At 42.2% G+C, this 17,431-nt stretch overlaps 1 protein-coding gene across 8 annotated transcripts in view; it reads left to right on the forward strand.

The window, feature by feature from the left end:
* neo1a (neogenin 1a) overlaps nucleotides 1-17,431 on the forward strand; it is a 170,145-nt gene that overhangs the window by 93,763 nt on the left and 58,951 nt on the right. For all 8 annotated transcript variants that reach the window (XM_058046027.1, XM_058046020.1, XM_058046025.1 and 5 more), the window contains exons 4-5: nucleotides 3,087-3,237; nucleotides 13,933-14,069. In XM_058046027.1, the coding sequence (XP_057902010.1) occupies nucleotides 3,087-3,237; nucleotides 13,933-14,069 (288 nt within the window). The remainder of the gene's footprint in view (nucleotides 1-3,086; nucleotides 3,238-13,932; nucleotides 14,070-17,431) is intronic.

The following is a 17,431-nucleotide window of genomic DNA, read 5'->3' on the forward strand; positions in this document are numbered from 1 at the left end:
TCCAATTACTCTGCTGAGAAGCTGTCTTAATTCAGGACACGGGAGGTCTGGTCTGAACTCACCACAAAACGAACTGTAAGGAGTCGACAGCCGTTACTAGGCTAGGCTAGCTAGCAAGCTGGTGGCTAGCTAGCTGGTAGCTGCTTTTAAACTCCTTCGTGGGGACATTCCGGGCTGTAACATCGAGTGGTGAGAGACTATATTCGCTATAACAGCAAACACTAAATATCGAAGACAGTCGTAAAAGCAAGCTAATAGGCGAACAACGGTCTCTGTTGACAAGGTGTTGCTTAGCAACCATAACTATGCGGAGATCCAAGAGGAAGGGTTCGCCCCGCGGACAAAATAGTGAACCTCTTTGTACCTGGGCGCTCATGTAGCTCGGGCCGAAGCACTCCAGACACAATTATAGACACGGAGAAAGTTTTCAAAGATCCGCCGCCAATTCCCACCGGAAGCTATCTCCCCCTGATGCTGCAGCCGCTAATGGAGAGTAGCATACTGGAGATGCTATCGAAGCTGCTAAATAAGGTGGATTACTTAACCCGGAGGACGGATCACATGGATAAGAAATTAAGAAAAAACATTGATGAACTGCAAAATATGACTCTGAAGAAAAATCGGAACAGAAGATGGATGAGCACGTTCGAACCCTAATGAAGGGGAGAGTCATACCAACATGAGGAGTAAGACAAAATAATTCAGGAGCTGAAAAATACAATGGGCGACATGGATCAGAATACAAGGATGGACGACATAATAGCGACAGTAGAAGATCAAAGATCAAGATCAGATAGAGGATCAAACCCAGGTCTTATGCCTGGCAGTCAGGAACAGTGAGGAAGCAGACCAAATGGATGTCGCCTCAACGGAGCAACAAGTAGTGGATTTCTTCACATCTAAAGAGGTAGATGTGGACATCCTACTGTATGGCAGGAACAGAACCACGCCGTCGTCATCGCCAAGTTCAATAACAGGAAATCCAAGAGCGCTGTACTAAAACAAGGAAAGAAGCTGAAAGGTACAAATGTCTACATGAATGACCACCTGACCAAACGTAATGCTGAAATGGCAAAGAAAGCACTGAGAAAGCAGGGAAAGAGCCAAGCTACTTGGCGTGCCAACTGCAAAATTTTCATAAAGTTAAATGGAGGACCGGAAACCAGTGTGCTCATTGTCAGAAGTATCAAGGATCTGGAAAAATTCCTCTAACAATTACTCTAACTTTGAAAACGTTTTAAACATTACCATTACGACACAAGAAGATCTGCAACTGGACATCTTTGGCTCGACAAATCACAAACAATTGGAATTGGAAAAGGACATAGATCCGGACACACATTTTCCCACATGAGAATTGACTGTCGTTATTATACAGAAGAGGAATACAACAACAATTTAAATATTGGCGACAACTTGTCAATCATACATATAAACTGCAGAAGCATGTATGCAAACTATGACAACATCAAACAATATTTGAATGTGTTCAAGGAACCTTTCAAAGTAATCGCAATAATGGAAACCTGGCTGAACGAGGATAAAGTCAGACTTTGAGTTGGAAGGTTATGCGATGACCTGCATCAACAGGAACAACACGAGGGGAGGAGGAGTGGCCCTGTATGTGGACAAACAACTACATTACAAAGTGGTAAAGAATATGTCAGTTGCTATTGACACTATCTTAGAATGCATAACAATTGAAATCTGTAAAGAACAAAGCCAAAACGTGTACATAAGTTGTTTATACAGAACGCCACACTCAAGGACAGAAATGTTTGAAGATTGGATCAAAACAACCTTTTCAGATAAGAATCAAAAAACTATGTTCATATGTGGAGACTTCAATATTGATCTGCTGAATCCACACAAGAACAAGGTAATTGACGATTTTATAGATACAATGTACAGCTTTAGTTTGTTTCCCAAAATCACCAGACCAAGTAGAATAACAGACCAATGTGCCACTCTCATTGATGATATATTCACCAATGACTTTTATAACAAAACCACTAGTGGCCTGCTAATCAAAGACATCAGCGATCATCTTCCTGTGTTTACAATTTATAACCATCATTACAACAACAGACCAATGGAAACTACAAAGACTGTCCAAAGACTACGCAACATAGTCGTTTGCCTCCCGTGCAACACAAAGAGGAACACGGCACACGTTCCCCTGCTGTGCCCAAACCATGCAGCTCCAAGGTTCCACAAAACCCGGCTCCCGTGCCAAGCTGCGTGGCGTCCCAGATTCCTCCTGTGCCCAAGCGGTGCAGCCCCAGGTGTTCCCAAGACCCGGCTCCCGTGCCCAGCGGTTTGACGCCACAGTCCACCCCCCCCCAGAGCCCAAACCACTTCTGAGGTCCCTTGTAGCCACGGTCCGGGCAGCAGAGCAGGCGTTTTCTTCTTTTCCTCTGTTCCTGGTTCATGCCCTTATTTTGTATTCACTTCCTGTGTTGCTCTGTTCTGTTTTCCGTTGATTTCCATTATCTCCCACACCTGTTTCCCATTTTCTGTGATACCTATTTAGTTCAGATGCGCGCTCCTTTAGTTGTTGGGTCGTTGTCGTTTTTATGTTGGACATGCGAGTGAGTGGTGACAAATAAATAAATAAATATTAAAAAACAAACTGTATTATGGAAAGCAGGAAGTGAACAAATGTAACAGTTACTGATTGTAAAAGTACCAGATGGAGGGGTAGGATTTAATAAGCTTTGCTTCTTCCTACTCCTTTTGGACATGTGGAACTGGGAACTGATTATGGGATGCACTCAATTGGAATCTGATGCATGTTCAAAACAAATAAAACCATTATCATTACCATTACCATTATTTTTTCTGATCTTTTACCCCCTTGCTTCCAAACAATTTTCGATGTAATTAAAACACAGTAACAGTGAAAAACTGCTGCCGCTCTTGGTTTTGGTGTCAAGAACAACTGTGGCGCAGACATGAGAGCTTTTGAAGTTTTTTTTTTAAAGATAGATGACCCCGTTAATGTGAAGGATGATGTTGTGGCTGACTAACCCAAGCCAAGTTTAACCCTGGCCATAACCGAGACTTTCTCACCCCCCTCATTCCAGAATCCGGAGAAGAGAGGAAGTTGGAGTTCCTTATGCAGCCTGTGTCTGTGACCAAGTTGCTGGGTGCCAGCGTCCTGCTCCCCTGTGTGGCCACGGGTTTTCCAACACCACACGTTCGATGGATGTTTAAGGACAAGCTGCTCGAGGAAAGGTAGGAGTGTGTACATCAACTTTTGAAGATCAATATCACATTTTTTTGTCTTATTTTTGTTGTTTAGAATTTGCTTTTTTGTGTGCGGCGGCATTGTTGCACTTATTACTTATTTTACTGACTGTACTTATTGTTTATTTATTACTGTACTTACTTATGATATTTCGTTCCCAAGCATGCTGGGAAACACATAATCCACCCAGTTCACAACTTCACATCTCAGTTTGTGATGTTTTGGTTGTGATATAAAATATTGCAGCTTTTGCTGAGGAGATCCTTTGAGAGGATGACAATTAGGTGGTTGATCAACTATCACTTTATTGGAATGAAGAACCACGCCAAAGCAGCCATTGTCAGATACAGTGGTGTGAAAAAGTCATTGCCCCCCATTAAAACATAACTGAGATTAATTGAAATATATCAGTCTGGAAAAGGTTATACAGGCATTTCTAAAGCTTTGGGGCTCCAGCAAACTACAGTGAGAGCCATTCTCCACAAATGGTGAAAACATGCAACCGATAAATAAATGTGCTTGACAATTAGAGAGTGTTTAGAGTGTATTATATGGCTTAAGGTTTGTAGCTGAATTGACATTTTATATAGTTTTATGTCGCATGTCGCGATACATCCCCAAAATATTGCGAAATATGCTAAGGTCGATATCGCCCAACCCTAATACAGGGTTAAAGAACGTGGTTAAGCCACCAAGTCGATTGATGAATGTTTCCGAATAAAAGTCGGGAGAAAATAACCAAGTTCTTCAATTCCAGGATTGTTTGCACCCATGCTGGTCTATCTAGCGCCTGTAAATTCCAAGTGCCCACCGGCTGGACCTAATTAGCAGAGTTGAAGTACTCTCCATAGGATGTGATGTTGGAGGAGATGAGAGGTGGGAAAAATGAAAATGCTTAGTAGGAAGGCCATGGCTTGGGGGCAGATAGTATTGGCTCTGCACCAAAATGTAACTGTACAGATGTAGCACTACTACATATGCAAAATGATCAAGAGGCTTATTATAAAAAGTCCACCTTCAAATATGTGCTCTGATGTTAAGGAAGCCTGTTCACTTCCACAGATAAAAATTGCTATTTAAGAAAAAAGATATAATAGACATAAATATACTAGATAATAGTTGTTTAACCGCCTTTGTAGGAAGAACCTTGAGAATAATATATCATCCATTTGAAAGTAGCAGAGTCTGTATTATGACTTCTCCTCTGGAGGAAAAGTGCCTACTCCCCAAGGTGGTAATGCTCGTGTGCCAAAAATCACCCCAGGGTGGACCTGGTCGTGGTATTCCAGACACTCCATGCGTGAGATGAGGTCGCCAGTTTTCCAGCAGAGAGGAAGTTCACAAATGAGGAGCCTAACACTCGTGTGGGCCTCATTAGCTCGGGAAGTACATCTGAATTCCCTCTCGGAGAACTTCCTTTGACATTCTCCCAGCACTTCTACAGGACCGTACCTGCGTACAGACAATACTTTATTTTTCTACAATGCGAAATTCTAGGCGGCACGGCCGTGGAGTGGTTAGCGCGCAGACCTCAGAGCAAGGAGACCAGGGTTCAATTCCACCCTCGGCCATCTCTGTGTGGAGTTTGCATGTTCTACCCGTGCATGCGTGGGTTTTCTCCGGGTACTCCGGTTTCCTCCCACATTCCAAAAACATGCTAGGTTAATTGGCCACTCCAAATTGTCCATAGGTATGAATGTGAGTGTGAATGGTTGTTTGTCTATATGTGCCCTGGGATTGGCTGGCCACCAGTCCAGGGTGTACCCCGCCTCTCGCCCCAAGACAGCTGGGATAGGCTCCAGCACCCCCGCGATAGAAGCGGTAGAAAATGAATAAAGGATTATTAGTACTACTACTAGTAGTAGTAAGCTCTTAGTATTGGCTTGCTTAAATTTGTCAGAGATTTTTTTGTAAAAAAAAAAAAAAAAAAATCAATAAAAAATACCAAATTATTTAGGGGGGCTTAAGAACATTTTAAAATAGTCCTAATGACGCCACTTAGAAGTAAAAAAAAAACATGCTAGGTTAATTAGCCACTCCAAATTGTCCATAGGTATGAATGTGAGTGTGAATGGTTGTTTGTCTATATGTGCCCTGGGATTGGCTGGCCACCAGTCCAGGGTGTACCCCGCCTCTCGCCCCAAGACAGCTGGGATAGGCTCCAAATGAGTGAATGAGAAATTCTAATGTAAGTCCATTTTTTTGTTATCCACTTTGGATGGAACCAGATTGTTGCTCTCCCATCCACATGGTGGATTGCACATATCAATTTAAAAGTCTGGAATACCTAACATTCATCTCCAATGGGAGCAGACTAAAGGGTTTTTAATGATCAAGCTTGTATTAATTACCAAATTCTATCAAGGGTACACACCTGCCCCCGAGGGTCCCCACTCTGGTAATTAACAAGTGTACTCTGAATGACGACATTCAAGTGAACTCCCTTGTTTCTGCCTTCAGAGTGGAATTGGATTGTGCAGCAAATACGTTAGCACGTTTTGATTTAGCTGTGACATTGACAAATGAAAAGAATAGCTGGGTTGTCCTTGAGCCTCCTGTTGTGCAATAGCTGGGAGTTAGACGACGGTGCTGTCAGTTCTTAATTGGTGTACATGGTGTGGGGTGGAGAGAAAGGAAAGAGAGTCTAATTGGTCTTGGGAGCGCGGCGCAAACAGGGCCTTCAAAGTGACAACATCAAGGCCGGGGATCTGAAATCAAGTTTTTGAGAATGCTTCAAAGCAGCACAGTGAAGTCCGGGCGTGTCTGAGACGGCAGGGAATTATATCACATTGAGCTTCTGATGCAGATGCTCCAACTTTGCCGTGCATCTTGTTTGTATCTCTACCATCACACTCCTTTGCACAACACAACACAAAGCCAAGTGTGGTCGTTTTAGAAGATAATCATTCCCCAACGGCTCGCTCCTCCCTCAAACTTTCCTGTGCCAGACATTTCTAGAACTACTTTATTTTCATTTCCACAATATGAGAACTTAGCAGCATAAGAACTAGAGAACAGTACTATTAAATGGTCGCTGTTTCGTGGTGGGTACGGTCTATTATTATTATTATTATATTGTCATCATCATCATCATCAAGGGGGACTGTTGTGGCCGTACTGGCTGGAATCCAGATAAAACTCAACTCTGAATCCCTTACATCACTTCCTGTTCACACATCCGGAAGACATTTATTGAAACACACACTAGCACAAGTCTTATTTATGTCTTAAACGGCTTATATTCTCAGATTCTTGCTGCTAGAATGAGTGTAAAGGTGAAAATAGGGGCTGTTCTATATGATAGGGCTCTCATAATAATTAAGGAATCCCACTTAGCGGGATGACTGTCTAGAAGGTTAAAGGATGCAGATGCCGTATTATTCATACCTATCAGAATATCACACCATTTAGCTCTTTTTCACATTGTTTTTTTGTCTAGTTGAATTTCTACAATGTGCCGTGGGCCAATAAAAACAAGCGGCGGACCCCAAATGGCCCCCGGGCTGCAGTTTGGACAAACCTGGCTAAACAATACATATATATTTTTGTTGTTTACTATTTGTATGGTGTATGATTTCAAGTCCTCGTAACTCTGAATTGTCATTAGTCCCGATCATCAACACCTGCAACCAGATTATATATATATTTTTATGTCACTTTTTTTGTTTACTACCTATAGTGGACACCATTTTGAGAAAAAAAGAACATGTTGAGTTTGAAATTTGTCAATTATTAACATTGCGGTACCTGCAAATCAACACATAATGGCCACCCACCCATCGTACCCACCCACATCGTGTCTCTTGTTCTTCAACCTTAAACAAGAGTGCATGTTATTGACTTACGGGTGTTGGTTTCATTTCATGCAGCGTCACATTTTTATCAAAATAATCATGGTGTTTCCCCCACTCGGTAAGTGTGATGTACACGTCATTGTACGTCTAATATCTCACAGTCGTGCTCGCAGCGCCAGGCCGAAATACCCATGACGGCCGGTGAATGTTTGATGTTTTATTGTAAAGACAAGCTGCACAGACAGTCCCATTATAGTGTGTTTATGAATGAGTGCAAGCCAATATATTTGTGGTGGGCCACCACAAATAAATGAATGTATAGTTACACTGTTAGTATAGATTTTCATCCCAATGGGACCGTGTTATTGTAATATGACTTCCTGCTATAGCCATATATCTGTCTACATCTATATCTATATCTGTCCACCACCAAGCTCATAATTCCTTCAGACTAAACTCAGCACCTTCCATGCTGACTACACTGTTTTTGTAGTCTGTCAACATGAGATGTCATTGACATCATTGGTTTGGGGGCACGGAGAAAATGCTATCTGGCTTCCTTGTATACACAACTCCTGATGACACTCATGAAAAGTCATCTTTTGTTCTGGGGAGTATCACTCCATCGCCTAATAAAATACGCCAGCAGTCAGTCAATGAAATGGATGAATTATGCATGGTGCCCTGCAAACAACCAATTGGCAGAGCATGGAAATCAAGCTTCATTGGAAATCCTGCCGCTCCTCCGCCTCCCAGACTCCTCGTCTTCTTGACTTCATTGGGATGTGACTGTGAATATTGCATTTATTTGTGTGGGAAGACAAAGGCGTGGTGTGGGGGATTTGTTGGAAATCAGACGGCAGTATGAAACGCTGAAACCCACAAGCGTGTTTACAGTGCAGTCGTACTCGAAGCCACAAAAGCACACGTGCATGCATAGCCTTCCCTCTGGGTGTTTTTAAAGGCTTTATGTTTATTATATGTAGAATTGGAAGTATGGAGGGAAATGAAAAATGCCATTCTACCTTTTTGTCTATGCTGTATTATGGAGTAAATTGACTGTGTTTAATAGTACATGTACTGTACACACAACTCTATCAATATTTATATACAGAAATAAAAGCCTGGGGATTCTTATGAAACCATATATCATTGTACTTAAACTCAGCCTGGGAAATCAATAAACTAATAGAAACATTCATTCATTCATTCATTTTCTACCGCTTTTCCTCACGAGGGTCGCGGGGGGTGCTGGAGCCTATCCCAGCTGTCTTCGGGCGTAAGGCGGGGTACACCCTGGACTGGTGGCCAGCCAATCACAGGGCACATATAGACAAACAACCATTCACACTCACATTCATACCTACGGACAATTTGGAGTGGCCAATTAACCTAGCATGTTTTTGGAATGTGGGAGGAAACCGGAGTACCCGGAGAAAACCCACGCATGCACGGGGAGAACATGCAAACTCCACACAGAGATGCCCGAGGGTGGGATTGAACCCTGGTCTCCTAGCTGTGAGGTCTGCGCACTAACCCCTAGACCACCGTGCCGCCCCTAATAGAAACATGTTTCTATAAAAACTAATTCCACCTCCTAAACACATTAAACCGCATGTGCCTAAGGTTTATGAAATTGTTGTGATTCTGGTTGTGACCCAATGTCCATTTCAAACGTATATTATGTTTATGAACATCTGCTATTAAATGAAATAAATAAGCGCAATATTATCACTAATCACTGTTTTTTTTTTTTCATTGTGTCATGTCACATGATCAGGTGGCCTACAGCACATGCATTATGTTCTGTGATGAAATGACATGAAAAGCATTCATTCCTGACATTATTACTGAGTATACTGCTGACATACTTTCAGATGCAGAAGACTCCTTTGGTTCTGATTGTGCTCAAGAATTCTTTTTTCTAAAGCACTTAACATACGTATGGTAACAGCAGAAAGGGTTAAGGTAACACAGTCGGGGCTGGCATTTGAGGTGGGAAGAAAGAAAAACGAGCTGCAGGTAGGATGCCATTTCATGCATCTCTTCTGTTAGCTTTATTTTGTTTCATCTGTTCAAATGAGCAATATCTTGTCTTAGTTGTCCGTTCATGCGAAGCGCCATGTTTAAGTTCAACGAAACCAAAAGCCAAATGGTCCCAATATGTTGTGTGTAACTCTTAGCAGTCAGTGATGGGTATTAATGGAGGATGTGAGTGCCCGAGCAAAGTGAATCATGCCTTTGGAGAGCAATATGAAAGACTTAAGTGTAAGAACGAGTATGTGTCAAAGGTCTTTAAATGAATGTCATCAGCCTCCTAATCGACAGAAACAATTTTGTACAACATTTATTTACATCTATTTATTCACAAATGGAGTTGGTGCAACTGGTTCTCCCTTGCTCAGGAATACATTATAATACATATATAAAGGAAGCACTTTGGGCCTGTGACCAATCACAACGGAGGCGGGCCATGGGCGGAATAAAATAAAACACACTGATTTGGCGACAAGCGACATGTGCATGTCCAAGGAATTACAGATGGAATGTAATCTATGGAATGAAATCTAGAACGTGTGTGGAGTTGGAATAACAAGTTATAGTCACATAATATGTAACATTCATTCAAATGTGTTACTTCATATATATATATATATATTATAGTTGATGGCACCCTCGCTCTGCTTCTGAATAAACCTCATACACACCTGGTCGTCCAAAGGTTCAAGGGGACCTATTATGCTCATTTATCCACCCTTTGTATTGAGTTGTGGTCTCCTATAGAGCAGCTACACACAATGACCCGGACAGAAAACGTTCTAGATTTCATTCCATAGATTACATTCCATCTGTAATTCCTTGGATTTGTGCTTGCCGCCAAATCGGTGTGTTTTAATTTATTCCGCCCATGGCCCGCCTCCGTTGTGATTGGTCACATGGCCCAAAGTGCTTCCTAACTACCAACGAACTCCACTTTCCAATATGGTGGACATAGGAGTTGATCATCAATGAGTTTATCAATGTGGTTGTTGCTTGTTGTTCAGTGCAGAGTCAACAGTTCATTTCACGTAACCTTGACTCCTGTCGCATTCGGAATCTTACCTCCACATTTGGTGACCCTCGACAAGGGTAATGGGTTGGCCGACAACAATGACAGTGCGGCCATACTTGGACCACTCGTTGCCAATGAAACCGCTAACACCAATGCTATCTATGCCACCACGGTTAAGTTGCCAGACTTTTGGCAACACAGCCCATGACCGTGGTTTAAACACATCAAAACCACATCAAAACCACATCAAAACCACATCAAAACCACATCGAAACCACATCAAAACCATATCAAAACCCAGTTCCGACTGTGAGTAAACAACACAAAACAGATTTACATGTCGTGGCTACTCCTCCACTTTCTGTCATATTGCAGGAAGGATATGACTTAGTCCTTTAGAAACCGTGACCTATTCATACTGTGGTATACCTTAAAACTGGGCCCATGCCTTTAGACTAAGGCTATGTTTACACTGCTGGGTATGATCATTCCATTCCATTCCATTCCATTTTCCTGCGCTTCTCCTGGTCTGGCTTGGATAAGATGTAATATTGTATGTATGTATGATGCGCAAGATTATCTTTAATGAAAAGTCCATAAACAAAGGCACTTCAGAGAATCATTTCAGTCCAATTAATATTATCTCTTCCTCTCTATGAAGACGAGTGCTGGATCTCAAAGTTCTTGTAAATACTGCGTTTACTTGAATACGTTGCGTGGTGGTCCCATAAGTTACCCTGGCTTTCAAATACCAGAGGAAGCTGTCAATGCGCCACTAAAGGCTGACAGTCTGAATGGTTGTCCTGGTGAGAGGAAACGTAGAATGCTGTGAACTGAGGGACGTCTTTCAGAGGAAATGTTCTTTCAGGGCGATTGGACATGCACAGCCTCCCAGCTCCATTACCTTGGCTCTGGATGCTCACAAGGGAGTCATCAATGCACACAAAGACTTTTAACATTTGAGTCCTACATTCTATGAACCAAAACAACTCATTTTTAGTTTTTATTCACCTTCCGACTTGGGAATTGATGTGGGCGTTGTCGTCCGTATAAAAGCGTCATCATGCCAATGCCGCAGTTGCTGCTAGAGTCACTATCAGCGCTACGTCAATAAGTGTGTCAAGCCTAGAAACCTGCACCACTTTGAAAGACGATCAGCGATAAAAAAGCCACTATTCCAGTTTAAGCAGATTAATCCAAGTTCTTGAATTCATTCATTCCGATTAATCACCATTTGTAATAACAGAGACAATTATGGAGGTTTGTGTACCAAAAAGTTACTTTCATTATGTGTTACTTCAAGAGTGAGTTACTTTGAGTAATATGCATTTATTGTTTGTCTTTGTCTTTCTGTCTCTTTAGACCTCATATATGTACAGTATAAATAATAAAGACGTAATAAATGAATGTAGCTTAAGCAAGTGTGGTGGAGAACAAGGAGGTGTTGTTCTGAGAATGAATGAAGAGGCGTTTTTGAGAGTTAGCGATGCACATATGGTGTTGGAATTGAACTGCTGTTGATGTGCTGAGATCAGAAAGCGTCAGACGGTGTGTGACTCGGGGGGGTGCGCTTCGCTGTGCCGTGTACCAACATAACAGACGTGTAGCTTGCCATTATGCGCATGCGTTAATTCAGCAACAAAATGTAACATAATTAAATATATAAGCTGCTGTCGCTATTTTTGGACAGTCGTATTAATAACTTAAGTAACTTGTAACATGAATAACTCATGTGCACGCATAAACATAAACACATACACGCAATCTTAGAAGCTCATGTCACCTTTTCCTGCATGTGAGTGTCATGTGGGGGTGTGGTTTGCATGCTATGAGCAGGAAAGGATATGTTCAAACATTAGCCCCCCCCATTGCAATACCCGACCATGATAGACAGCACCTTCATCAGATGATTTCTCTTTTTGGTGTGAAAAGAGACTTATTTAGAAAATCAATGCCGTGCTTGCTGATAGCATGTTGTTGAAGTAGCAGCCAAGTGGTGGCACAAATATGGGGGTCGAGTGCCATCCAGCACAGACCTCTCATGGAGTGGACAAAAAAGTGGCAATGGAAGCCCTCCTTGCAGCTCAACTGGAGGCCAAAAAAAAGAATTAAACGGCAACGCTTTCACTCCTCCACTCTTTAAATGTGCGTACCGTCTTTGCCCTCCTCATTTGGCTTTTGCCATGTTTGCATTTAAACCCTCCATCGCTTCCTCTTTCCTTTGGTCTATCGCTCTCGTTCTGACTGCACACTTGTGGTTGTAAGCTATTGATTGGTGTGTTCCTACCTCTCCTTGCTGCCGTGGTTCTTGAATCAAGCCTCGGCTTGGCCACACGCCGCTTCTCTTTGGACTCATTGAGGATATCAAAGCTGCGGTGCTGTTTAGATGGGAGGTCACTGGTTCATTGTGTGTTTCCGGATCAGGTGCTAATACTTTCAAATGATGATGCTAACAGTTTCAAATGATGATTTTGAATACTCGGCTCAAGGTTGTGATGAAACCAATGACTTGTTTTACGCTCAGTGTGTTTCTATAAGATTGCAATTTAAAATATTTCTCTCTGTGCAATGTCCTTAGGCTAGTGTGTCCTTCACGCACACACAGAATAATACATTATTCTATATATTCTACATATATATATCTATATATTATATATACATACGTATTACCATCTTTGTCACCTTGATGTCAGACTGCTACCATGTCATTTTGTAGTTGGATGTCGTCAGGGTTAATTGCCAGCTGATGAAAGAAAATGAAAATATTTCTTGGGGCAGTGTAACAATTCCAGTAGTTATGGGCTTGCTCAGTAATGCAAGCCCATATTGTTATTCCTTGTGATGTTTAGCTATTATTATATCTTAATCTTCCCATTTTTGTGCGCGTAATGCGGCCAAAACCGCAAGAAGGACCACCAAACATGTTACATCGCCGGAATCCTGACGCTCAGGACTACAGCGGTATTTATTTTTTGGAACGTTTTGTGTAACCATGGCGACGCTATTCACCAAAACGTTCCAAAATGGGCCACTAGATTAGATACACCTGTTCTATTTTTAGAACAGCCACATTCCAGGGAAAACGAGAATTTACAGACTTTTCACAGCCCTTGTAGCTCAGCCATACGTCCACGTAGAAACGTGATTAATGGCTCATTTTTTAGATAAACTTCTCAACTCTCCCTGTGGCTAAATGCTAATTGCTAGCATGTTAGCATTTAAGCTAATTTACTCATGTCTAAAGGCAAATACACACATGGCATGATGTAGGAGGGTTATAGGACAACCTTGGCACTTTCTAAACTTGAGGCCCTCTTGCTAGGTGCTAGCATGATGACTGTTAGCATGTTAGCATTTTAGCTAATTTACTCATTTCTAAAGGCAAATAAACACATAGCATGATGTGAGGACACTATGGGACTGCATCAACCTTTTCGGTACTTGAGGCTGTCTTGCTAGGCGCTAGCATGGTAGCCGTTGGCGCACCGGGCCCGAGGTTCACAGCACAGGTGGCAAGCCCATCAAAATTTCTGCGGGAATTTTCTAGTTCTTAAATAAACTACAATACATGCTGCTGTACGAGTACACAGTACCCCTTGTACGTGTACAATATTGCAGAGATCTGCATATCCAAATATTTCCTCAATATTTAATTGCATTTGTTAGCAGGGTGCTAACCCCGGTTGGATATGCCTCGGGGAATTACCGCTGAAACGAGTTTGTACTAAATTGGTGGATGTGGTCCATCGTTGTAGGGCGGACTACCCGAACATCCTCAAGCCAAAAAAGGAAGTGCCAGCACAGATTTTTACTTTGTCCTCTTTTTCTGCCTCCAGTGAGGGTCGTGTGGAATTACTCGGAGGTGGAAGTCTTCAGATTTCCAATCTTTCTCAAGACGACGCCGGCATCTACACCTGTGTCGCTGACAACGCCAATGCAACCATCGAAGTCCAGGCCCAAGTCATCGTGCAAGGTACCCTCAGAACACCAACATGTTTTGTCTCCAGTGAGGAGTTTGTAAAGGTCTGCAATTTGGGACCCCCCAATTCTTATCAGAGGTGATAATGTTGCCTTGAACTAAATGGTAGAAGTACGGTACCATGCAGTTATACATGCAGTAATACATGATGGCAATGCTTCTTTAGGTCACCCCTTCCCTGACGTGCTCTGGGAAGGCACACCCCACACTTTAAAAACACCCGTCATTTGGACTTGGACGATCTGCCACCAAATATGTAGACTTGCTGACCCTAATACCGCTGTCAACCAAATGTCCGACTATCGTCACCATGGGTGGCTTCTTCAATTTGTGTTTTGGAGAAGCAGCTTCTTTTTGATGTTCTTTGTAAAGCAAGTAAACAATTTGGTGTGAAGTAGCACTTGAATTGGGAAACATCCCGAGGCTCTCCCCCAATGTCATCACATTTCACACCTAGCTACATCTCTCTAGGACTCCATCCCTTTGCTCACAATCCCATCCTCTCCCCTTCAACACCCTTTCATCATTTCCTGTCAGACACTGCGATTAAAGGAGACTGTAATGGAAAATTGGATCAGGTAGCAGGACTTTGCTGCCTTTGAGCCTTCAGATCTGCCACTAGAATTCCCTGAAATCCCTCATGTCTAATACCTGACCCGTGACCCAGCTCCACTGCGACAGGACCGTTGAGATTGATCTCTGATATATTTTAAAGACATTAGTCAACACACAGGCCAAATTGCTTTTTTTTTCCAATCCAAATTAATGAAGAAACCCGATTGTGGCATTGATTTCCTCCTTTGACAACCAAGCAGACTGTGGAGCGATCAATGGATTCCCTCAAGAAATAACTCCTCTTGTAAATGAAACTCATACAAATGAGTTTTCCGACACTGAGAATGCTTTTTTCAGATTTGGAATTGTATTATAATGTATCATACGTTTACCGGAAAATATATTTTGCCTGTGTTCAAACTGAAATCATTGAAGAATGACTCTTTAATTGACAGGATTTGTTTCTGCTAGAGATGACCACATAGAAGTATGTTAGAAGATGGAATTATTGTAGACAGCCATTTGCTTTGAGGAACGATGCAGACTTTCCCAGAGGTTCTGTTATAGTTCCATATCTTGTTATTAATTACTTGAGCAGCATGACAGAGATGGTTAGCGGTGCGTTCGAGTGCTGTAGCCAAGCGGAGAGCTTTTTCAGCACAACTCCTGCATAGTTAATATGAGCGTCGGGCTCCTCCTACTACTCGCGTCACATCTATCAGCCACTCTTACTGTGGCTGGGACTTTGCTGTGACATCTCAGCCTCTATTAGAGTCGCCATGATAAATGAGGCCAAAGGAGACAGCAGCCTTTCATTATGGTCTTGCATGAACGTGTTCCTGTGGAACACAAATAGTTCCTACACTAATGGCTGGATTTTCAGTTTTGTGGTGCTCAGGGTTTCTCATTTATCATGGCATCGATGTTTTTGTTTTTTATTATTATTATTATTATTATTGGTTGAGTTTACCCTAAATAGAGGACATCATCAGTCTCCAGTGTTTATTTATGGCTGCCCTCTACAAATAGAGTCAGCACTACCTGCCAGCCCTTGCTCATAAACACATGATAACACACATGGTCTAGCAGAGGACGAATAAGCAGGAAGGATCCGTGTTGCCTCCTTAGCTAGATGTTGTGAGTAATCTCATTCCCCTCCACATACGTATGAAACATATTGCATATGAATTGTGACCAATCATGCCAATTCGACATTAATGAAATATCCTCATAGCCAGAGCATAGAAAACCTTCTCTTACCTTCTAAATACAGTTGTTCCCATTACCGTAGCGCTCCAGACAACACCCCTGTGTGTTACCCAATATAGTACACGTAATAATAGAAAATAAGCCACCTTAGATACATATAAATAACAGACTCACATGTTGGAATTGCACCTATGATGCACATCACAGGTTTATTAACAAGCAGACAACAAATGCAATGAGCGTTCCCTCAGGAGCTGCTATCGGCCGCTCTCTACGCTGCTACCAGTCAACTCTATCCAGGTGACGTCACACACGTCACTTCCCAGATGCTGCGTCTGAAAGGCGCCCCCTAGTGGCAGATACTGTGTTACATTTTATAGCATTTTGAATGCCTTATATTTCTATGTTCACTAATTACAATTTTTAAATGCTTGAAAATACTTCAATTAGGCCCTGAATACGTACAATTTGATTAAATATGCATTTATAATACTAGACAGTATTCAACCACATCTAAATCTACAAAAGCAAACTAATCAGATGGGAGCTATGCCCCTTTTCCGTATTGACAGCGGGCGTGGTGCCTGTCTGTCATCCAATGAATAGCTCGTGTTGAGTCATGTCTGCTATTCTTTTCAGATAAAGGTCGCTACGTAAAACACACCACGGCCGAGTGGCGTTTGTGTTGGACTCTGTGACTCCATGAGTCGCATTATTGACTGATTGATTGACATGTCTTGCAAAACATTCACAACACATACTTTTGTGTTCTCTAGTATTCCATTTTGACAATGCAGCAATGATGTCTGTGTGCTCCGATGTTTCAACTCATACAATGACACATTGAAATTGTTTCCATCATAAATAACCAACCATACATTCTGTACTTTCATTTCAACCATATTATCACACACAGTATGATGTAAAAAAAAACAAACAATCGTAAATGTTATTTTGCTGCATCTTCTTTCTTCTTCTTCTTCCTTCTAAATATTCTTTCTCTTTTGGCTAACCAATCTCCTCCTCCATCCAAGCCTTCTTCTGCATCTGTCTGTATCACACCAACTACCCTCATGTCCTCCTTCACTACATCCATAAACCTCCTCTTTGGTCTTCCTCTACGCCTCCTACCTGGCAGCGTCCTTCTATCAATATATTCACTATCTCTTGATCCTGATCCTATCCATCCTGGTCACTCCCAATGACAACATCAGCATCCTCATCTCTGCTACCTCCAGTTCTGCTTCCTGGGCTGGTCTCCCCACAGTTTGTATACCTTTCCTTTCATTTTAGCTGAAACTCTTCTATCACACATCACGCCTGACTTTTCTCCACCCATTCCATCCTGCCTGCACACGCTTCTTCACCTCCTTTTCACAATCTCCATTGTTCTGGACTGTTGTACTTCAAATTCTCCACCTTCTGTATCTCTTCTACCTGTAACCTCACTCTTCCACTTTGGTCCCTCTCATTCACACACATATACTCCGTCTTGCTGCGGCTAATCTTCATTCCTCTCCTTTCCAGGGCAAACCTCCACTCTTCTAGCATCTCCTCCACCTGTTCCCTACCCTCACTACAAATCCCAATGT

The sequence above is a fragment of the Doryrhamphus excisus genome, chromosome 1, assembly GCF_030265055.1.
Source record: "Doryrhamphus excisus isolate RoL2022-K1 chromosome 1, RoL_Dexc_1.0, whole genome shotgun sequence".
Lineage (NCBI taxonomy): Eukaryota > Metazoa > Chordata > Actinopteri > Syngnathiformes > Syngnathidae > Doryrhamphus > Doryrhamphus excisus.